General features: G+C 41.8%; 1 protein-coding gene across 1 annotated transcript in view; it reads left to right on the forward strand.

Annotated features, from left to right (window-relative positions):
- The window catches only part of kdm4b (lysine (K)-specific demethylase 4B), a 50,877-nt gene extending 27,326 nt beyond the window's left edge, over positions 1 to 23,551 (forward strand). Inside the window, exons 7-22 of the mRNA XM_080473358.1 lie at positions 1,673 to 1,776; positions 4,461 to 4,598; positions 9,858 to 10,054; positions 10,259 to 10,506; positions 10,714 to 10,952; positions 11,433 to 11,553; positions 12,382 to 12,542; positions 13,073 to 13,277; positions 14,387 to 14,463; positions 14,716 to 14,771; positions 15,013 to 15,121; positions 18,109 to 18,297; positions 19,005 to 19,181; positions 19,551 to 19,670; positions 21,066 to 21,158; positions 22,641 to 23,551. Coding sequence (XP_080329484.1) covers positions 1,673 to 1,776; positions 4,461 to 4,598; positions 9,858 to 10,054; positions 10,259 to 10,506; positions 10,714 to 10,952; positions 11,433 to 11,553; positions 12,382 to 12,542; positions 13,073 to 13,277; positions 14,387 to 14,463; positions 14,716 to 14,771; positions 15,013 to 15,121; positions 18,109 to 18,297; positions 19,005 to 19,181; positions 19,551 to 19,670; positions 21,066 to 21,158; positions 22,641 to 23,165 — 2,759 coding nt within the window. The 3' untranslated portion in view covers positions 23,166 to 23,551. The remainder of the gene's footprint in view (positions 1 to 1,672; positions 1,777 to 4,460; positions 4,599 to 9,857; positions 10,055 to 10,258; positions 10,507 to 10,713; positions 10,953 to 11,432; positions 11,554 to 12,381; positions 12,543 to 13,072; positions 13,278 to 14,386; positions 14,464 to 14,715; positions 14,772 to 15,012; positions 15,122 to 18,108; positions 18,298 to 19,004; positions 19,182 to 19,550; positions 19,671 to 21,065; positions 21,159 to 22,640) is intronic.
- The last annotated feature ends 170 nt before the right edge of the window (positions 23,552 to 23,721 follow it).

Genomic DNA, 23,721 nt, shown 5'->3' on the forward strand with positions numbered 1-23,721 from the left:
GAACTCAATTTCCAAACTCGAAAGGACAGAATGAAGCCTTTAAGTTAATATTACCCCGTGGAGAGCTCTGAGAGCCAGCTGCATTTTAATGGGGATTAATACCCAGACTCCGCCGACACATTATTCACCTTTATCAGCTCCAACAAGCAGGCAGGCAATGAGAGTGGAGTCCCTCTCTCCCTCTTTTGCTTTGTAGGGTGGAACAGAGACTGAAACAATACAGTGAAAATGAAGGATGAAATGGGTGCCGATTATACTGTCAGTCACATTAAAGTTTAACTGGGTAGAGGCTTGGATGGACCCCCCTTTGAGGCACCGGTGGGTACGGACAGTAAAGAGCGAGGGAGCGACGGATGGAGGAGAAATTCTTTCTTTTGATTATGTGTGAGGCCGCCCGAGTCTCTCTGTCTCCAAGAGCAAAAGCGAGCCTTTGTTTCAGAGAGAGAGTTGGGGCTTTGAAAGCACAAAATGTCAGAGGTATATTATGACCTTAAAGCAGTCTGTGTTTTGAAGGAGGTGGGTTTGTTTTGTAACACGAAGTAACATTGGCAAAGTTACTGCAGTTAGGCAAGTGTGCTTTGGTTTTTCATAAAAATGACAGTATCCATCTCACTTTGGAACAGCACACGGTTTAGGGATTTTTATAAAATGTATTATGACTGCAGAATTTTTAGTTCTGACCTTGGGGACAAGAGACCCCTCCAGTTAAAGCACTGTGGTTTTAGAGCTCATGATTTTCCAGCCACCCATCTTCTCCACTGCTTGGCCCTGTTCAGGGTTGTGGGACGCTGGAACCGATCCCAGGGTACTATGGGCTAGGGCAGGATTCACCCTGGACAGGGAGACGGTTTATCACAGGGGAAACCACAGACACTCATATTCACACTTAGGGGCAATTTGGCATCACCAATGAACCTCGCGTGCATGTTTTTGGTCTGGTGGAAGGAAACCAGAGTACCCGGAGGAAATCAAGGCCCCGGGCGGTCCTCATGAGATTGTTTTGGAGTAATTCAGTTTCAGTAAACACATGACACGTTTTCTTTTAAAACAATGATCTACAACCCTTTAAAAAAAAAAAATAAAATAAATATTGTTAGTGATTATTTATTTGTTTACATTCTTACTGTACACTTGCATTCTTCTCACAAGTATTGCAGGTTCTTAGCAAAGATTTCGCTGTTGCTTGTGCTGGTTGAAATTGTCATTGGTGGACGTTAGTTTCAGTAAATTATAATTTTGCAATGTACAAAAGCTGCACATGTGACATACATAACCCACGGATTGTTGAGGCGTATGAAGGCATCGTGCAGTGAGGAGAAGGGAAATTATTCTAAGTGGCCCTCAGGAACAAGTGCTGCATTAGTGGTATCTTGTGAATTTACTGAACAGTGTGTGTGATACAACCATGACAAGTATACACTTACACACCCCAAAATACTTAATAATTGTATACCTCACATTGCTGTTAATGAAGTTACTACTTGTTTTGTGCTGTGTGTGGTTTCTAAAGTTTAGGTTCAATGTAACACACATACTTTGACATCATGTTGAATTTGCTGCTGATTTGAACACGAGTGGTACCGTTTCAGATCTCCATTTCTCTTTCTGATTTCCCATTCTAGCTGTCAGTAGAATAGCTTACATGCTATGTGCACTCTGTCACCCCCTGCAGGTTTCTTCCCTGGCAGCTCACAAGGGTGCGACGCTTTCCTTCGCCACAAGATGACACTAATATCTCCATCCATCCTGAAGAAATATGGAATTCCTTTTGACAGGGTGAGTGGCAACGGAAACTTCACATGGGCTATGAATAATTCAACGAAAAGGTAACAAGGGGAATTGGATCCGGGTGCAAGGAAGCAAAATGGGCAGAGTCAGCAAAAGCACTTGAAAGTTGAAGATGTTTTCACTCGCTAATTCTTTATTTATACTGTTGGATACACAAGTTCCTCACTGGAGCCATAAATCACCAGATCACGGTCATTATGTTTAAGTTGACTGATTACAAGGTAGTTTAATGAAATATAAATTGCACCCTTAAAAATAAGATTCACAATGAACTGAAATATGCATTGACACGTGATGATGATGATCCTCATGAAGACACTGGCGTTTCAGTAAGAGAAACCCGAATTAAACTTGAAAGAGCGAGGGATGTTTCACATTTGCGTCCTCTGATCTGCGATGTGATTTTAAAGAGTCAGTATTGCAGACAATCTCTCATATCTGTCATTGAAAATTAATTGGCATTTTTTTCTGTTTTCCTTCCGTTCAAGTCCTCAAAGTGCCTGTATAAGTTCGACGGAGGAAAAGGAAAAACTAGCACAGAGCAAAAATCCAAAGTTCTCCACAGTCAGCATCACCCCACCCCCCAAACCCCACTTACCTCGTCACTCTCCCCTCAGGACGTCATTATCACAGAGAACATACTACTTGTTACACACCTACAGTATGTTTCCTGATTCATGTGTAAAAATAAAACCGTCTTGTGTTCTTGCCAGAGCAAAAAGGGACGTTTGATATCTGCACCACTGCCTTTGGTAGCGGAAGTTTATCTTCCACTCTCAGCCTCAGCCCCCGTTTCCCCCCCCCCTCACGCCTGTCACCTCGACTGGCTTGATGTGTCTCTTGATTGCCGGGATCCAGGCATCACAAAGAAGTCGAGATCCACAGTCAGATGTACAGGGCTTAAGTTTTGGGGCAACACATAAAAAAAAAAAAAGGAGAATGTGCTTAAGTCGTCCTCACATTTTTAAACATTCTCAGAATAACACTGAGCTCATGGGAAGATACTCAGCCCTCAGAGCAGCAGTCATGTTAGATTGAATTAACTCTGCTTGCCAGTCAGAAAAGTTTTAACGGAAACTTGTTTCTAAGGAGTTGAGCTCCTTGTTTGTCTTTAAAGGAACAGCACGTAGAAGTGTTTAATTGCACTCCACACCAATACAAGCAGCATATGAATAGAGACTTGGTGAATTACCTGGCTGTTCACCCACAACAGCTCCTCCCCTTTTACAATAAAAAAAACCCCCTAAAAATCCTGATGCTCTTGTTCCAGTGTGAAAACATGCTGATCATATATTTTTCTCAGTGGCATTTTCCAGTTTTTTAAATGAACTAAATTTGTCTGTTTAAACCTACAGTATGTCATTTTATATCAGTGTAATCCTGCCAACAAGCTGATATGTGACTCATGGTAATGTGTGTACCGCAGCTCTGAATCAGTGAAATGAGATCTGTTAGCGAGTAAACGATCAACACAGTCTTCTGAAGATGGATCCGTCGTTCAGAAAATTATAAGTACGTTTTACAATCGATTCCACCGACCATTCTTACAAGCAACTACTAGGCTGTGGTCTTTATTTTAGGCCTAATTTCTACTGAATATACTACTGAAGAAGATGATATTATGGTCAGCCAGACAGGGAAAAGACGTGCATGAACAGAGACGTCGGTGAGACAAAGGCAGAGAAGCATCAATAGTTGAGCCAGGAGACAGGCGAGAGGAGGGCTGTACCACAGGTTTGTAGTAACTTACAAACTGTGATCCGGTTTCTATTTGAGCTGTTGTGAAATTTCCTGTGATGTTAAAAAGAAAACCCACAAGGACATTTGTGTGCCTCCTTGGTATGAATACACTTTAAAAAAAATAAGAAGGTAAAACTAAAGGAAATTGGTTTCTGTTTTCACTAGAGTGTTGAGCAATACATTTATCTTTCATTTAGTTAATTATGTGTTAAATTGAGACCAGACATGCTGAGAATAGAGAGGACAGAAAAATAGACAATACAATGTGGGGATCAATGTTATCCTATACATATATTTATGTTCGCATACAGTCACCTCCTTTTTAAGGGAATGTAAAATAAAATTGGAAAAAAAAAAAAAAAAACGTGCATGGGGACATGCAACTGAAATCGCAAATCATGAAATCTATACTTAAGTATATTAGTTTTACAATCATTGCTATTCCGAACAGCACATTTTAGTATTATCTGTTCATACAGTAAATACTTATGAGACTTACTTATAAATATATTTATAAGCCACTAAAATACGCTTCAACAATGCTTTGGTCCTCACGGAAGATTTAAACAACAATTAACACATTTGTTTCCAGTTGAAAAGAATGAAGCAACAGTGAAGTTTCATTACTTCTTTTACGCTTCATCATGCTGCACCTCTGCAGTTCAAAGTACAAAATAATCCTTGATATATGTTGTCGACACATGACAATGTGTGAATGTACGTCATTTTATATTGCATAAAACTATTAATTATATCCTAATATTGCTCACCCACGCGCAAAACAGCTGGGAAAACACATTGCAGCCCTTTTATGAGACAGCAAATATGAGTCGGCCCTTAAACATAAAATCAAATTATTTAATTTTCAGCGATACTCAGATGATGCATGATCCTAATTGCAACTCTTTTTTTTTTCTTCTTTCTTTCAACAGATAACGCAGAATGAAGGGGAGTTTATGATCACATATCCCTACGGCTACCACGCTGGCTTCAACCACGGCTTCAACTGTGCAGAGTCCACAAATTTTGCCACCTTGCGATGGGTGGACTATGGCAAGATGGCTACTCAGGTGAGACAAGCTAGTGCAGATTGTGTTCAACCCTGTGGCAAGGTCTGAGAAACAAGGAGACAAACTCCGAAAGAATAATCCCAAAAGTACAACTGGAGATCAGAGTGAAGTGTAAAAAGAAATATCTGACCTACTTGATGCAACCTGAACACCGACTAGCTGGATAATAGTTTAAATATGGTATTGGTATGTGAATTGCAAAGTCCTGATGAATATTTATTTAACACTGTGATGCTGGCGCGAAGCTTCTTGCAACAAAGTACCAAGAAAGAAAAAAAAAGGTGATATTTTTATCATCGCTCAGACACTCTGCAGGCAAAGGTCGACACTTCAGATGAAGAGATTTGATCTGAAGTGTGATTCAGGAGCAACTAGGCAGGCTTCCTGCTCTGGCTGTTTGCTTCTCTGAAGGCATGAAGTAATAGATCATATCGAAATATAAAAGCAGCGTCTGGTTCTCTGCTGCACACCATCTGTTACCGACACTAACTGTACCCTCGCATCCTCGCACTGACGCAAACTGCCTCCTTTGCCTGTGGGCTGTTGAGCATGAAATTGACAGGGCATGGGTTGGTTGTGGAAGGAGCCCAACTACAATGTCCTCTGGAAGGAACCCCTCCTCTGTCTTCTTTCTGTACAGTCCGCTTGATTTTCCCTGCTCAGTCCTTCTTGCTCTTTCATTTATGTGTGGGTGCATCACTTATTTCTGTTTTCTCTCTACTTGGCTGCTAGTCAGATTTATGAGGTGCCAGTTTTCAGAAGTGCATCTCCCTCCCTTCTCGGTTTTTCTCATTTTCAGCCTTCCTACGTTACCCATGTGGCCCTTGTAATTTAAGGAACCCCCCCTTCCTTAAAATCACCACTGCTCAGGGGTCATCTCTGCTGCAGTTGTGTCAAATCGATAAAGAAAAGTGATCCATTCTGCACCACTAATGTGAGTGGACAGATCGTCGGTGTAACGCAGGGCCACTTCAGCCCACAGGGCCAGAGGAATGTGAAGTGCAGCAGCACAAACCACTGATCAACACTCTTTTGTGCCGGCTCAGCTTTCGTCTTCTGTGTTTTTATTGTTGGCATTTACCCCCCCCCCCCACCCCCCCCCCCCCCCCCCCCCCACCCCCACTCTACTTTGTGTGGTGTAGTTGTATAGCTGTTCGAGAGTTTTTTTATTTCCAGTCCTGTACAAGTCCCTCCTTCATTATTGATGATTCTGATCAAAGATAAAATACCTATCGGATTTTCTTGGAATCCTTTTTGCAGTGATCATATCTTTGCTTTTAGTCCAGATGATTGACGTGTCAGCGACTGCAGTTGCATTTATGTGAAGTGTCATGCGCATACATAGTTTTAAATTTTTTTTATTATCCCTTGCATACAAAATGGCGTGCTTTTCAATAATGAAGACTGTCATCTTCTTTTGGACTTCGTTTTGTCTTTGGCTCAAGCACTCATCCGTTAACTCCTTTGGCTGTCTGTAGTCCCTCTCTCTGCACCCCCCACCCCCCCACCCACACCCCCCCAATACAGCTCTGTTCTGTCAGCACCGAACAGGGCAGTGAACGATGAGGCTAAGAATCGAATTTGTCACCATTTTGGGGCTGCCAGCAAATGACAGAGAGTCGAGAGGAGGAGGGAGCGAGATTGGTTGTGCTTAACGTCTTAGTCTTTTTAGATACAAGCTTCTGGGTTGCTGACCGATTCTGCCTGACTTACTAAGCGAGCTCACACCTGCGACCAGAGGAGACCTGTTGTCAGCACTCTTTCAGCAAGATGCTCCACCCCGAGTTAACCTTTCTTTAAAGCTTCCTGCTCATGCATTAAGTATTTAATCTTCATTTGCATTAATTCTCCGGTTTAGCCCCTTTTTCCATAGTACCTCAAACAAACCTGTTTTCTCTATGTAATGGAACAGAATATATAATCTAGTGTTAACATCAAACCATCCAGAGTCATCAAGTGATTAGAAAAACTTTATCATTTAAAAGCATATAACTGGCCATAACAGTCTGGTATAAAAGTGTTGTGCGACAAGATGAAACCGTTCATGCGAGTTCAGTCTCGTGTTTTAGTAAACAGCAGCGCGCCGAGTGCACTGCAGAACTAAAACTGGAGAAGAATAAAAAAAACGTCTTTCACATTATAACAGATATATTTGCCACGCCATTATGTTGCTGAATGTTAACAGTTTATGTCTGCTGGGTCTGTCGTATTCTCACTGAAAGCCTCTTTCTGTTCATTTGGTGCTCAGTCACACTTTGCTGCTGCTCCCTCCGGCTTCCCGGGTGATTTTTCTGTCTGGGAGAGGAGCAGAAATCATCCCCCTTGGTCCCAAACTAAATCACATCGCTTTTTCATCTCAAGAGTGAATTGCAGATGACTTGTTGCATTTTTTATTTTTTTTTACTTTTTTTTATTTATTTTGCTGGAAAGTTGTCTTGAAACTTGCCCGACCAGCCACATGGCGACTGGGCGACTTGACATTTTTTTTTTTAGAGCTCTGTTTAATGTGACTTAACAAAATGTGTTGTTTCAGTTGTGTGGTTAGCTTGTTACGTGATTTAACAGACGGATAAGTCTGATTGCTCTCAAAGCAAACACGAACTAGATCCTTCGGCAAGCTGTGTTCACAGGAAAAAAACATCTGTATTCAATGAAAAACAAGATTTTTTTTAACCATTTTTTTTAACACCATAAAATCATACTTCACAAATGTGGCACTAGAAATTAATTCCCATATTTAATCATGTTAGACATTTTCAGTTCTATGTCACGCTCATACGGAGCAAGGCTGTTTTTGGAGTTTTTATTTTTTTATTAACACTTTAGAAAGTTGCTATTTAACGAGTGCCCCTGTGGAAGAAATGACTTATGCTGTGATAATAATGAACTAGATGCAAAGCAGCTCAAAGGCAGTCTTTGCCACGCTGATCGTTTTTTACAGTAAAAAGTAAAATTTGCAGTTATGTAGTTAAAATTCACTGAGAACCACCTCTGATGAAACTTCCGTCAAATTGTGAAGAAACACTCCAATAATAAGAACTCTTTCTGTATGTTTTGTAGTGGTTAAAAATAGGGAAGGTTTGGCTCAGTTACTTTGCACGTGTCAGTCACATTCTGTCATACAGGTCATGGTGTTTTCTTCTTTTACTGTTTTTTCAGTTTTATTAAAAGTACAATCAGACTAGATAAATTACTCTTTGCATTTTTAGCGCCTTTTAAATTTCTGAAGGGCAAATATTTCTCTAGTTCCACTGTGCACACTGTACCGTCTTGCCATTTTCCGCCATTAGAGAGGAGCCATGCAGTAACTTAACAGCATTTATTTTTCATTTGTTTTCCAAAAGAGAACTGCAGACTTCTGGCCACTCAGTGAGATTAGTGGGCAGTGTTTGATTACAGTTTGAATATTGCTGACATTCACAACAGAAAACTTGGTGCAACATAAACCTGACAGATGCAGCAGTACACTGCTGTCAACAGTGTTTGTTATAAACACTGTCAGCCTCACAGTTGCCTTGCAACGCTGACTAATTAACATTTCTACACTGCTTACTGTTTGCTTTTAAAGCTCCCCTTTCTGTTTAGCATTCTAAACAGCTGTTGTCAAATGAAGGCGTGTATGAGGAGATGTAGAAAGGATGAAAACACGTAGGAGGGTGAGAGAATAAGAGCAATTTAGTTATTATTCAAGTGGAGTTAGCATTTTCTTACTCTTTGCATCTCAGTGAAGAAACATGTGAGGAAAAGATCCAAGAAATTATGACGAGGAACTTGTTTGTTGATTTTTAAAAGATATATTCTGGATGAGGTAATGCACTACTATGCGAGGCACTCGACATGGCCCATCTATAAAACGTCTCATTTCTGATATTATTCGTCATTAGTAGGATCATCTTATCTTGTTCTGTATTTTTGCTCCCATCAGTACTGTGATCACAGTAAACATGAAGAATATTTGATTATCCATGTTTTCTTGCTGCTGGTCAGAAAAGTCAGGCTCAGACTGTGTTCTGTCATTGAGACTTGCCGCATTCACTGATTCTATAGATCTATAAAGTCCACGGACCGCAGGTTTTCTGTGGCTTTCAAAAATGTAGCTTCATTAGGAGCGCGGGTTTACTTAAGGCCTCATTGGCTGCTTGCCTCCAGGCAAGTTTTTGTTTCTTCAGATCTTCAAATGTGCTTCATCTGATTAACTTTTTATATGGTAATAATGTGTTAACTCATTGAGGCCCCTTGAGGATTCCAACCCTCTACATAACATCTCAATTAGAAATAAGACTTATCATTCTACACATGAACAAATGTGATTTACCAAGAACATTCAGTGTAAAAACAATATTAATTTTGTTTCCTTTTGTTTTGCTTTCTTTTCATAAAACGATACCAAAGGTTTCAGCAGCCCCCTCTTCCACTGCTCCCACCCACCTTCTTCCTGCTCCAGCACCCTCCACCCGACGCCATATTTTAATGTTTCCACCTGTCAAGTGGTGTCTAGATGAGATGTAGGCTAGATATTGTTTTTCTGTGGAGGTGGAAGCTGTTGTGTTTTCCAGTAATTGAACACAGGACTCTCAGCGCAGCTCTGAAAATAAAAGGCCCGGAATGTAATACAGCAAGCAAGGCACAATTTTTTTTATTTTTTTCCATCTCTAACCTCCCCCAGTTTTGTTTGTTTCATCTCTCTCATTTGTCCCCCTTCATTCTCAAACTTTTGTACATGCCATTTTTCACTCACTTGTGCACAGCTCTGCTTGCATCCCAAGGCCACAGAATGATTGATTGGTCTGTAATGATAAAATGTAGTTATTTTTTTTAAGTTTTTAAGGCTGAATTACACTGAACAAATACGTAAAAAGCTGTGGTTTTATTATGAATATTACATAATTGGCAAAATTACAATTTTCATCCAAGAAACGGCTCACTGCTGACACTGCTTTCCCCTTCTCTTACTTTTACATGTGAGGTTCCTCATCAGGTTGCCACTGTCGGCATTATTTCAGCACCGTGCTGACTTCTCAGTCAAAATGTGTGATACGCAGGCAAAAAGATGCCATATCTGACACTTTGTGGATAGGTAGGGGCACCAGTGTGCCACAACAAGGTTCTGAGAATCTAGAATGCACTACAATGATTTCCCTGGTTTTCCATTACTTACTATTTATCTCAGCTTCAGCATTGGCCTCCAATTCCTCCTGCACCGATCCATGACTCTAATTCAGAGCTCTCCTCGCTTGTTCTGTGTATTTTTCTATTCAGTGTTCCTGTCGTAAGGACATGGTGAAAATCTCCATGGACGTGTTTGTGCGCTGCCTGCAGCCAGATCGTTACGAGATGTGGAAGCAGGGTAAAGACATCACGGTTTTGGACCACTTGAAGGCCACAGAGCTCAGCAGCCCCGAACTGGAGGGCTGGAGGCAGCATCGTGTCAACCACCGAGCAAATATCCTTCGGAGGTGAGAAGTCCGGACTGGATACATTTGTTTTCTTAACAAAATGATAACGATATCGGCTAATCGGGTATATTTCACATAATACATTCAGTTTTTAATTTTGTGCATTATGTGTTTGTGGCTTACCGAGTTAAATTATAAATTATGCGCAATGAAAAGTAAAATCGTATGAAGGAATTACTCAGCCACCTCTCCGCGCTGCCACAGGGCCATGCAGAAGATGAAGCAGGTCCGCCGTCTAAAGTTGGAAGAAGTGAAGGTGCTGGCTGAGGAGGGTATTGAGCTGAACGCTGCCGAGTACCAGCGTCAGGTGGAGGAGCGTGAGGCTCAGCGAAGACAGGAGAGGGAGGACCGCCTCGCCCTAAAGGCAATGATGACCCTTGAGGCTTTGGAGCGTGAGGAACACGAGGCAGCTGAAGCTGCTGCCAAAGCAGCGCAGGCTCCATTTATGGACGGTGAGGAGGATGTGCACAGCAACGTGTTGATGAGCCTTAGTAGATTTGAACTGCATGAATCGAAACAAATTCTAAACATACCTTTAGTAAAACATTTTATAAAGGCCCTCTGAAGTTAAAACTTGCCAAACTTCATGCACTTTCATGTTTTTTTTCCTTCACCAATCAATGACTGACTTTTCTCCTTATTTATTTCATCTCCCACAGAAGAACAAGACATCAAACCATGCATCTTGCCAGATGACACAAAGGAAAAGAAGCAGAAAAAGCCGAAGAAGATTTCAAACCTCCAGTCGGCCATCACTGGATTCGAGGAAGCGTTTGAGCAGTTTGCCACGTCGAGCATCAAAAATTCCAAAAAGACCTCAGCCCAACCCGGAGACTCTCCGTTCTCTGGAAACAGCAACAGCCCAACAGACATCATGAAGGATGTGGGGGCCACTCAGGTGAGTCTAGTCCAGATACTCGACTTGTAATTTTATTGTGACAGACCACACCTGAACACTGAGCTAATTTCTACTGTTTAGATATCAACTTAAATAAGTAGGTGGCAGATCCGAAAATAGAGTTTAGCCTTTCAAAATGAGCAAATTAAAAGCAAATACATTAAAGTTGGCTTTAAGTCAGTAACATTTGCAAATTACGTTAGGAAAAGAATATATTAAAAAGTTTATATCAGTGTTGATTATTACTGCATAAATTGTTACGCACAGAAAAAAGGAGGCAAAACCTAAGTTTGCTAATTATACATTTTTCTTCTTGGAACTTATTTAGGAATCAAACATCAGCCAAGTACACCGTGTAACAACAGTTTAAATTCATGTCCACTTTTTAGTATATTAGGAATGTTATATTCAGAAATGAATGCTGAAATGTTAAAGGCAAACTTGTACAGAAAGAAACTTTTACACAAAATGTTTCATCAGGCATGCTTCTCCAAGATGAAAATGCTCACAGAGGTGAAGAAGAGTCGTCGCCACCCACTCAGCAAGCCTCCAACACGTTCTCCTCTATCCATCGTCAAACAGGAAAAAGCCAGTGACAAAGGTAAGGAGTTTTGTAAAAGCAAAATAAGAACTGACGCCACAACTTTAGCATCTTAAGACAGACGCTATTAAACTGAAAATCCGCGCTATGTCGTTATTCTCTCCATCGTGACACTTAAAATTAAGAGGACACGGTTTTTGTTTTGATAATCGATCTAGTGAAAGAAAAACAAGCAGGGCTAAAGCTCCCTGTGGGGTAATGACATCAAGGCGGCGAGGCCTCTTTTCCTACTTCCCACTTCTGTGTTTTTCTTTTCATTTTCTGACTGGCACTTATTGATCCGGGGATCATGACTTCCAATTACCTGCCTTCAAAGTCACTTTAAGTTTGCAGCAGGGGACCGGACTCGGGTCCTGTCCTTCACATTCAGTGGGTGGGGGGCAAAAGAAAAAAAAGAAAAAAAAAACTAGGAGAGAGGGAAGGCCAACAGTGGGGAACAAGCAGGTGTTGAACATGAAGCATGTGGAAAGATCCCCCTGCTTTGTGTCCAGGTCTGGATCAGTAGCCTCAGGGGCTTCACTTCAAAATTGATTTCCAACTCAGTGCAGCAAATTATTGATGTCTGGGCCGTTTGTGTTCATCAGCCAATTATATCAAGCGTGCAGGTGTTACTGTCAAGACACTGAACGCGCTATTCTTGGCAAGTACTCCCTTATTACAGAGATTTCAGAGCTTCACTAAAAATGCTTCATGCGCATTTCAGAGGAAAGTAGAAATCATTACCGGCAACACATCTTCCTGCATCTCTTTAGTGCGGGTCGTTTTCTTCAGTGTGGGTGTCTTCTTTTGCAGCTGCACACTAATGAATTCAATTTCTCTAATCCAAAGAGCTGTCTTCCCCCATGTCGCTGGATAGTGACATGAAGAAACAAGAGCACCTGTGGCAGAATCACTCGCCCAACTTCCTGGCTGAAAAGGCCTTCAATGCTGCAGTGGCTGCACTCCAGCCACACTGTGCGGTCTGTTCGCTCTTCTGTCCCTACACCAAGGTAAAGCAAGTTGCTGCGTCGGGAGTCTTCACAGTTGCAACCCAAGTTGTAATAGTAACAGTTCAATGGGTGAAAATAGGTCATACATATATGGAGTCAGTCAAACAAGGGCCAAGTGATGTTTAATGGAAACATATGTGCATCTATTAATTTGAAATGCTTCAAGGCATGTTCTACATGCGTCTTAAATTTTCAGTCGGTGATTTCACCGAATGTGAATTGCAGATTTGAGCCAATATCTGAAATCGGCATCTGTGTTGGTTCAGTGCAGACAACCAAGAAAGTTGCATATGCATTCCTATCACATGCCGCTCCAGTGAACTCCTTCACACGGGAATTGGTTGATTGACATTTGACACAGTTGTACAGGAACGTACTCTCAGCAGTAATTTTCAGACAATCACGAGGCTATTATCAAGAGATAGTCATCAAGTCCAAACTGGAGATATGAACTTGTTTTATTTCATGGTATTTAAATTCTCATTTTTTTAAAATCTTAAATGTTTTCCCTTCTCTTTCGTTCACTCCAGCCACAAAAAGACGGCATTAACGGAAATGATCTGCCTCGGTCCTCCATTCCTCATCATGGCAGCATGACTCGTCCATTGGTCCCAGAAATGTGTTTCAGCGTGGGAGCGGGAAACACAGAGCCGCCGCCCAACAACTGTCACATCGGGGAGGACGGCACCAGTCTACTGATCCGCTGTTCCTCCTGTAACATGCAAGTGCATGCAAGTAAGTGTGATTATTATTGACAAATTAAATATGGCTAAATATCGCACTATTTATCCTGCTTTCTTCATCCGTCCACCCATCTTCTGTATGGCATGTATCCTGATTCGGTGTAGTTGGGCACTGGCGCCGATCCCAGTTAACTGTTCATGAGGGCAGGGTGTACCTGGACAGGTCACCAGTCCGTCACAGGACACACACACAGAGAGACACAACCACACCCGCTCACATTTACAGTTTAGGTTCACCAGTTCACCTCACATCTATGTTTGTGTGCTGTGGGAGGAGACTGGAGTTTCCAAAACCCATGTGCACACTTGCTGTAAGGCGATAGCAGTAACTACTGCACCTCCATGTAGCCTCCCCTTTAGCTATATTTCACAAAAAAGTGGAATTTTCATTGCACATGACCTCTGACAAAGCAAAGCATAGTGGGCAGGAAGCTTCTCATTGTGGCAATATGTGATTGACGTATACCTGAAATCACTTGAGTTTTTCCTGTTAAATATGAACTTCAACCATCATTAAATAGAGCAAAATGAATACCTGGGCATCAACTCTGGATCATTGAAACAGCTCGACAAATGGATGCTTTTGCGTCAGGTTCATTGTACATCCACATGATTGACGGCACAGACCTGTGCACGTGCACACGACACGGACACGCGCACACACACACGCACACCTCCTGGGTTCTCATTATCCCTTAACCTGGTGTGCACCTTCATGGCCAGGTCATTAGTCATCCAGGATCCACTGGGCTCAGCTGGGGGAAACAGCAACGCTATTGATAAGCGGACATGAAGCGGAAAGAGCTCTTGTGGAAAACAACACTTCCGTGCGCTAACCTTCTGCTTCTCTTTGTTGTGGAAAGAACAGCCGACAGGATCAGTCAAACCATTCATTCCAGGTGTTACTCAGGCCTGCAAAGCCTCAGAGTGGAGATGGTGATTTAAAGCTTGGGAAATTTATAAATGAAGAATGTGCAAAATTGATACCTGGATGTGGCCCTGCAGACCACTCTTATTTATCAGTACCACATGCCACACTAAGGAATGTGAAGTGCTAAATAAGGGAGAGATGTGAAGTCATTAGTATTTTCTCCCTTGCAGGTTGTTATGGGGTAAAGCCAGATTCCGGTGGTGGCTCCTGGATGTGCTCCAGATGTGAAGCAGGAGCCTGGACAGTGGTGAGTGATAGCCACACCTGATGCCAAAAGCACTGCCTATTGTTTATCTCTGAACACTTGGGCCTTCTGCCAGTAGTGGACGCTCGCAGCGTTTGGACTGTCGGCACTGGAGAGCTGAGCTTTTAACATGCACCGCATAGTTGCCCTCAAGAAGTGCATGAACACATGATATGGTACCAAAAGGTGTGAGAGGTTCAGTGTCACTTGTGTTCTTGGTCTTAATGTATCTCTCATTTTGTCTCCGCTCCTTAGGAGTGTTGTCTTTGTAACTTGAGAGGCGGAGCTTTGAAAACGACAGTAGACGACCGGTAAGTGTTGGTTGCTTGATTTGATATCAAATTCGAAATTCTTCACACATTCTGGAGTAACCCATCCAGGGGCTAATGAGAATGTTTGTCTTCATGATAGAATTCATCAATCCATGTTAGAAATGGCATATTTGACTTTGTGTTTTCGCCTGACAACGTCCAAGTGTTTTTTTTTTTTTTTTTACTCTGTTAATCTTTGCTGAAGTACTTAACCACATTTCATCTCTTGCACTATCACCAGATGGGTCCATGTCATCTGTGCCATCGCTGTGGCTGAAGCTCGCTTTGTCAATGCAATTGAAAGGGAGCCGGTGGACGTCAGTGCGGTCCCAGAGACCCGCAAAAATCTGGTAAGTTCAAACAGAGAGAGGAAAAAACGATTGATGTGGTGTAGCAGTTTATCTGGAGTCAAAATGTTGATCCATTAAAGATTATTTTACAGTTTTCATCGTCATCCCTTCTCTTTAGAGAATTCTGAATTTTTTTTTCGGTATTCATTGCATACAATGAGTACTTTCATTTTTCTGAACATTCCAATGTTTTTTCCCACCTTTTTGCCTATAACATTTCCTCACATTTAGACAACTCGCCCCCTTATCTTTCTCTCTCTCTCTGTCACCGTCCTTCTTCTCCATAGATTTTTTTTTTTTTTGCAAGCACTGGAGGACATGGGGTAAAACAGATGGGCTGAAAGCGATGGTTGAATAATCAGCTATCATTTCTCACTGTGTCAAACGAACTGCATAGATCCTGTGGGCAGGAGGCAATTTCCCCATTGCTACCGGGTCTTTGAACATAACTTGTCCCCTTCCTTCTGCTGCTCTTGTCTCCCTCTCTGTTCCCCTGCTTCATTCGCAGGCAATAGCAGCACTTGGTGCTACATTATCACAAATCTACCAATAATGTCACCCCTCTCTCTCTCTCTCTCTCTCTCTCTCTTTCTCTCTCTCTCTTTCGCTCTCTCCTCTCCTCTTTGAATAATCTATCAAAGGCAGGCTGGGTGACATTTGCATCCGAGTGCTGTCAAAGCAGGTTACACCCGTATCTTAAGAGGCTGTGAGGAGAAGCTCTGCGGTCTAATGATTTGGAGGACCGGGCTGTTCAAATGTGAACACGCATATTCATATCGCAATTGTGTTTTGCTTTTTTTTTCTCTGCCACCTTTGAACATTTCATTTGCATGGGGTGGAGAGACTTCACACAAGTTACCTCTGTCTTAGTTACTTCGGAATTCCTTGGTTACGGTGCTCCTGCCCAGAACCCTCAAAGGATGTACCTTTCCCAAAGGGAGTGTTGCCTCTTGTACCTACAGATCTCGCGGCTTCTGTTCTTGTGTGAAAACAGCCTCGAGCGTGAAAACGCAAGCTGCTTAAATAAATCATCACACAGTCTTTAAAACTGTTTTTCACCTACTTTTGCCGGTCTACTTTACCACTTCTTGCAAGAATACCGGCTCCATGTTTGAAATGGTATTTCTTTTTAATTGCTCATCAGCTGCCCAATTATTTCTCCATTTAATCACCTGAGGGTGTTTCAGTTCTGGTGATTTTGGGTGCAAGCAAAATAGGAAAGAGTGGTCTGATTCATTGTTGTTGTGCAGCGTTAAGTCAGTCTAGATTTACTGTGAAAGAAGATTTTGCTACTAAAAGTTTATAAACATGGGATTATGTTGGGATACAAAGCCTTTTATATTGTGCCAAAAAGTCAACTTTTCTTTGAGAACATTGCAGTGCACGTTGAAGTAATTGATTGTTCAGTGAAAAATACATTTGGGTAGACAGGACTTAGAAAATAATGCATAATCAAGGTACCATGTTAAAAATCCATCGGCTGAAGTTGTTAAGCATTAAACTTTTTTGTCAAAGATAACATGTCGAGTGTCAGCACTTTTCTATAGTGTTGAACTCAACTCTGCTTTAATGACCCCCAGCTGATCTTCATCGCTCCAACTCACATCAAAGTCTCACTTTTCTTAGCAAGCTTCCAGGAAATGTTTTTTAATAGCACGTAGATCTGATGAGCAGCATTCTATCCTTGTAATTTGACACCAGCTTTACCCTCTCTAGTTTTTGCTTTGTTTGAATAATGAAAAGAAAACTCATACATATTAACATTCTAGCCGATAGACAGCATATATAACAGTTTGCAGCCGGAGGTTTAATTAAACATGTTTTTAACTACATAGTTTGACACGACAACACAACATGTGATAACGCCAAAAAGAAAATACAAGCAAAGTAGTCTGTTGTGTACTATATACAGTAGGCTATTTGCGTTGTTTAAAATTATAGTGGAGTAAAAGTGAAATTGAAATAAAGCATATTCAATTTGTACAAAAAAATAAAAAAGTAGAAAAACAACCTTTATGGTGCCACTGGTGTCGTGTCACAACCGGTCTCCACTTCCAGTGGAGCAACATCGGCTGGAGAAAACGATAAAACCTAACAACTGGTGATATAACTCCTGTGCCAGTACTAAAAATAAACAAAATGAAATAAATGAATTGTACATTCATTATTTGGTTATTGGCCATTCGTTTACTGTGATCAGATGGGATGATGGGATGGGATGGGAAAAGAGGATCCTTTTCATAGGATGTCCCCCCCCCTTCTCAATTTTAGCGGAATCAAAAAGCAGCAAATGAAGGACTGTGAGGTGTGAAGGCAGGGAGTAGTAGACGCGGAGAGTTGTAAATTAATATGGAGAATAAATAACTGTCGGGGCTGCATGTGACGGGTCAGCCGGAGGCAAAGGTTTGATTGGTCTTCGCATGATTGTGTGAGAGTAGGGGGCGAGCGAGTGATGCAAACGGAGGCAGGGTGAGCAGACCAAGTAAAGAAAGAAACATTTTGAATGTCAAAGTGACAGTTTGGTCTCCTATTATTAGCACATTCAAAGTTGTTGGGGAAAATGGAAATGTCACCACAGTACAGACACAGGCGATTGCACGAGCATGTTATTTGCGAAGCTGAAAACATCCATTCTATTTTTAATGAGCAGGAGCCCTGTTAAAGTACCAAACAGAATCAAAGATCAGAGAGAGGCGAAAATTGTAACACCGCCGACTCCTCCGCCATCTCTATTTCACGAAATGCCCGACAATTACTGCAATTTCTTGGTGTTTCAGACTGGAAGAGTGAAATTGTTTTTGAGATAAACCGTAGCTTTAATTGTTTTAACCTTCTTGGAGTAGCAGGAGCGAGAGTTTCAGAGGCCAGGTATTACAAATCATTACCGATACTGCGACAAAAGTTTTCCACTTCAGATTCTCTGATTACTCTCTTCCTAAGTTTTCTAATAAAAGTCTTTATATCTCTTTTCCTTTTTTTTTTCACAGAAGTGCGTCTTCTGCCACAGCAAGAGCTCCAGTCAGAATCGCGGCGCCTGCATCCAATGCTCACTGGAGAACTGCGCCACCTCCTTCCATGTCACCTGTGCCCAAATCGCCGGCGTGATCATGACGCCTGCAGACTGGCCCTATGTGGTGTCTGTCACCTGCCACAAGCATAAACGGGTACCTCCAAAAGTATGTGCAAATTAGAATTTTATTTTTTTTTATTTTTTTTACTGTTTTGATTATTATTATAGAAGTGAAACACTTTTTGTAAAGTTGTTACACATTTTTAATTCGCTCAGTTGTTTTATATTCTCGATCGTTTTTCCCTGAAATGGTCAGTAAGCCTCTTTATGTTAAGCTCTGTATGTGTCTTTGTAGGAAATACAACTAGGTTTACAATCCAGACTGCAACTTGTTGTTGTTGTTGACATTCAAAATATTTATTACCACGTTATGTGGTAATTCACTTCAGTTTGTTTACTTTACTGTTGGAATAGCAAGTATGTTTTAGTCAAAGATGTTTTTGAGTGTAAAACAGCAGGATAATATATATTGTCTTCTTTTAAAAAGAAAAAAAACAACAAATTTACACCAAAGAAATGGTCAGAAGTTTATTTGTTTCAGCCTGGTAACTTCAGACATATTTATTATCAAAGTTAGGATCCCTTCACTGAGTAATTTCAACCTTAGCCTTTTTTTTTTTTTTTTGTCCCTTAGCTGTTAGCTCCCATTTTCTACCACCATTGTCTAGTTTTTCTTTTTTCAAATTTCCTACACAAAGTTTTCATTTTTAAAGTGGATCTTGGCTGCATTAATGCCAAATGAACTCACATTTCCAATTCGACCCCAGTCGGTCCCTCACGTCTTTCCACACTTTAATATTTTTCTCTCCTCAGCCTCGACCAGCACCCAAGGTTCCTCAGGGTCCAAACTTGGGACAGAAGGTGATCGGTCGCAACAGCGACGGCTGGTACTACCACTGTACCGTCATCGGCATGGCAACGCAGACATATTACGAGGTCAACTTCGATGACGGCTCATACTGTGACAACTTGTTCCCTGAAAACATATTGGTGAGTGCTCTCACAGCTTTGACACTGGTGTGCTGTTTGCAGTTGGGTTATTAATCGGTGCTTGATTTCCTTTCTAAAACTTTATGCTTTATGATTTGAACTTTTTTTTTTTTTTTTGAAAATGAAAGATTTGAAGTAAATTTGGATGACTTGGTCACTTGTATTAAGTTGACAGCAAATATAACTCTAAAAGTGAAATCACAAAAATCTGGTGTTGTTCAGAGTTTGAATGGATTGTGTGCCGCTTACCAAAACAGACGTTCTTAACAAAGCACATACAACAGCATTCCACCTGTTCGGGGTGATTTCAATCATTTTAATTGTCACACCCCCTTGTCTTTATTTCTTATTCCTGTATTCCTCCTCCAGAATCACGACTGCTTGCACAGTGGACCTCCTGAGGTTGGCGAGCTGATTGTGGTCAACACCCCGGAGGGCGAGGTTCGAAACGCTTCCTTTGTCAGACTGCACACCCACAAGTTCTACCAGGTGAGTGAAACACAACAATTCAGACTCAAGTCAAACCCGAATTCAAAGCTCAGCTGTAAGATAGAGGTTAGATAAGCGGGTTTGTGACTGAAAAGACATCGATTGTGATCTGAACCTGTGATTGGACTGACCAAATCTCTATGGGGGGGGGGGCTGTAACAATCCCTGTCTAGTAAAGCCGATTGGTAGATTGATGTTAAGGGGGAAATAAAGGTGAGGCACCAACGTCTGAACCTCTGCTTTTCAGAAGACTTGTTTGAATTCACCTCTAGACTGTGTGGAAATGTAAAAAAAACCTTCTAATGCCCAATCATTTGTAAGAAAAGCTTTACTGATGTGGAGCTCAAGCCGCTATTAGTGAACTACTGACAGCGTTCAGATGCAGACTGACTGGAAGTATGGAACGTCTAGCTGCTCCATCACCAGTGCATTCTGGAGAGTTTAAATGAAATGTCTACAGTGGAGAGACTGCAGAGTCTGAAAATTCTTCTAAATAACAATCTATTATCAGCCAACCCTGAAGTGACACTCATAAAGTGACTTGTAAATAAACACAAACCGGAAATCTCCCCCTGGAGATCGCACGCGTAACAAGTTCTTATTTAAGTTATTTGTGAAACACTTAAACTTAAATCTGGCCCTAAAGTGGTTGTTTGCATTCCCGCCAGACAGTTTATACCAGTTTCAGTCAAAAGGGAGGTTCTCATAACGTGATTGAGCCCTGTCGACATTTACAGCCACCGGGGGGGTTTAAGATTAGCAGATTTCCTTGAAAAGGACATCACTGCATCGTTCCAGTTCTTGTAAGATTTGTAGATTACTGAGAAATACATTATTTATTTATTTTTACCCGATTAAATGTTCTTCACACAGTAAATCAATGTCATCTGACTGCTGTCTGCGTATCCTGCTGGCATCAATAGGCGCTGCTGTGATGAGCTAAAAAAAAAAACGGGAAAAAAACCTCCAGCTGGTCACAGAGTCGAAACCTCGGACCTGACCTCAGCCACCTTTTTTTCTCTGTATTCTTTAAAATCTACATTTGCATTTAAAGTGCTTAACTGAAGCTCCTCTCCAGTCAGTGAGCAGCTTTGGGGTTCAGTGTCCCGGTCAAGGACGTTTTCACAGGAGCACACGTTGTTGATGGAACCATTTGTTATGCCTGAGATCCAACCTGTGACTGCCCGAGTACAACTCTGAATTTTAACTCGCCGCGCAGTTTTTACCCGCCACTCGCCACTTTTTCCTCTTTTCCCCATGAGAAAACTGCGATTCCACTTCAGTGTCACCTCTAATACTTTATTGATATTTGTATTCCACGTGTGCATGGCCAGACGGGTTTAGATGTTCAATACAAGGGACAAATAATGAAGGGGTTTCTTTTTGTTCGTGCAGGTTGAGTTTCATGACCAGAGTCAGCTGATCCTCAAACACACTGAGATTTATCAGCTGGACCACGAATTACCCAAAAGGGTCCGAAACCGATTGGTGAGTATTTCACTGAAGTCACACTTGAGACCCACAAGACCCACCCCCGGAAGAAACTTGTGTGCAGAGAGAAAAGATGGGAATGTGCAACCCAACAGCAAATTGTCCTCAAAAGAAAGAGAAATTAACTTAAAATAGGACCGCATGGAGATTGATGTGTGGATTATGATAACGACCGTAAGAAGAAGAATTCCCATGTACAGATGTTAACATCACTTATAGACCAGTAGAAGAAACATTTAGAGGCATTCTGGTGCATTCCAATAAATTACAATATCATTGAAAAGTCAGTTATTTCCTCAGTTCTTTTCTTTTCTTTTCTTTATTAACCCAATAGTTTCAAGCATTCCTAAGATTTAATTTTGATAAATATGGCCTCCAGTTAAAAACAAGTTGGCAAAACATCTAATCTTTTGAACTGTCCAAATATTTCAAGGTGGATTTTTTTCACACCCATAACATTTAAAAGCTAAAATGCTAAAGAATAAAACAATAAAGCCCATAAATGTTTTATTGTCTGCATTAAACTATACTGAGAAAAAGTTTTTTCTACTTTTTATATTTACTTCTTGCAACTTTATGCAAATATTAGTTTTTATTATATCTACAATTAGAAAGTTGTTTTTGACTTTATTTTTAGTGAGCATTTTAGAGTTCAAGTCATTCTACCATTATGTATTCTTCTAAAATCTACTGTGATGGAGGTTTAGAGCAGCGACACATCCTCCGTCCAAAGTCATAGTTAAAAACAAATATTTGAAGTTGAGGCAAAACTCCGCCTTTCCTGATTATTTCTTTTTATAGACTTGAGTTCACGTGTTTGCACCCCTGCACACATGCTGCCACTGCAGAAAATCCACACGAAGTGAAGTCCCAACAATTAACAGTAATGTTGTTTGAACAACACTTTAGATTCGAAAGGTTTAAAGCCGTCGGCTCAGTCAGCAGAATCAGAAAACATTTTATTGCCAGGTACATTTAACAAAAGAGGGATTTGTTTTCTGGGTTTTCTGGGCAGCATCAGTTAAAAACAAGAATTTACAATTATATATTGTCACATATTGTTTACACATTCTCACATAAAGATAAAATAACAAATATCAATAATAAGAATATAAAAGACACAAATACCAACACAGTTTTCCTATAATAGTTTGTGAATGAACGGTGGCTGAGCGTTGTGGTGATAATTGAGAGTGGCGAGGGGGGGAGTTAAAAATCAGCAGGGTAATTGGGGCTCATTGATGGAGGCTGTTGCAAAAGGCGAAAGAAGTGTTGTTGTAGCTCGAGGTCTTGGTCCTAATGGACCGCAGCCTCCGAACCAGGAGGGCGGTGCTGGAACTGTCGGTCAGCGGGGTGTGAGGGATCAGCCACGACGGTTTCTCCACGCAAAAGGAAAACAGTGTGAACAAACTTGTAGTGGTTGAATTCCTCTTTTTGTCTTGAGTTCACCATCTGAAGCCTGCGTCTGTCTGCTTTCAGTCCACCCCAGTGCAACAGGAGAGCGTCCCTTTAGCAGACGGAGCCCAGGCAGCCAAACGGCCCCGTCTCCCCTCTGCCCCGCTGGCCCAAACCCCCATGGAGACAACCGCTGCCCCCACAGGCCCCGCAACGACGGTCCCCGTGGCAACGCCGACCCCAGATAACAGTATTAGTACGGCACCGACCTCCCAGCCTCTGACCCAGCTTGCCGTGGCCCCGCAGGACGCCCTGTCCACGGCCCACGGCATTCAGATGGACACTGAGAGCCCGATGGACACCGGTGTTGCCCTCAGTGACGCGCTAACAGAGTCGAGCCTGGTCTCAGACCCCACGCTGACACTGCAGTCAACCCCCTTTCAGTCAACCTTGAACTCTGACCCCCTCCTGTCTGCTGCACCGTCACCACCACCTCCACCTCAGCACATGTCCGACGGCTACATGCCCAGCAGTGGCTTTGTGTCCTACATGGAAACGCTTCTGCAGTCACACTTTCCTCAGGACGATGGCCCCGGATCCCTGTATTAGAGAGCAAGACCCTGCCATGTCGAGACTCGGCCAATGAAGACTGAGCCAACTGGAAGTAAGCTTAACGGCGTGGATCTTGCTGGGCGCTGTATTAATGGACATACGTATTCCTTCCACTGGCTCCGTCAGGCCGGGAGCAGGAAACAACACAAACACATGAGCACTCTTATAATGCATGTTACCTTTCTATTTTTAAGTTAATGTATTTGCAGTGGTGCTTTAGCCTGTGCAGAAGCTAAATAGAGCAGTTCTTTTTACATGTTCAACATTAATGTTATTATGTTATGAATTGTTGGTTTTCTGACAGTCTTTTGGTTTTTGTTTTGCCAGCTACTGTGTTTTTCCCATCCTAATATGAATATACATCTCTGGGTGGCATTGACCTCATACCTCGTTGCATTTAGTAATTAATGGCACACTCCTGATACCCACATCCTCTCTCTCTCTCTCTCTCTCTCTCTCTCTCTCTCTCTCTCTCTCTCTCTCTCTCTCTCTCTCTCTCTCTCTCTCTCTCTCTCTCTCTCTCTCTCTCTCTCTCTCTCTCTCTCTCCTCTCT

This window comes from Lipophrys pholis, assembly GCF_963383615.2.
Source record: "Lipophrys pholis genome assembly, chromosome: 10".
NCBI lineage: Eukaryota > Metazoa > Chordata > Actinopteri > Blenniiformes > Blenniidae > Lipophrys > Lipophrys pholis.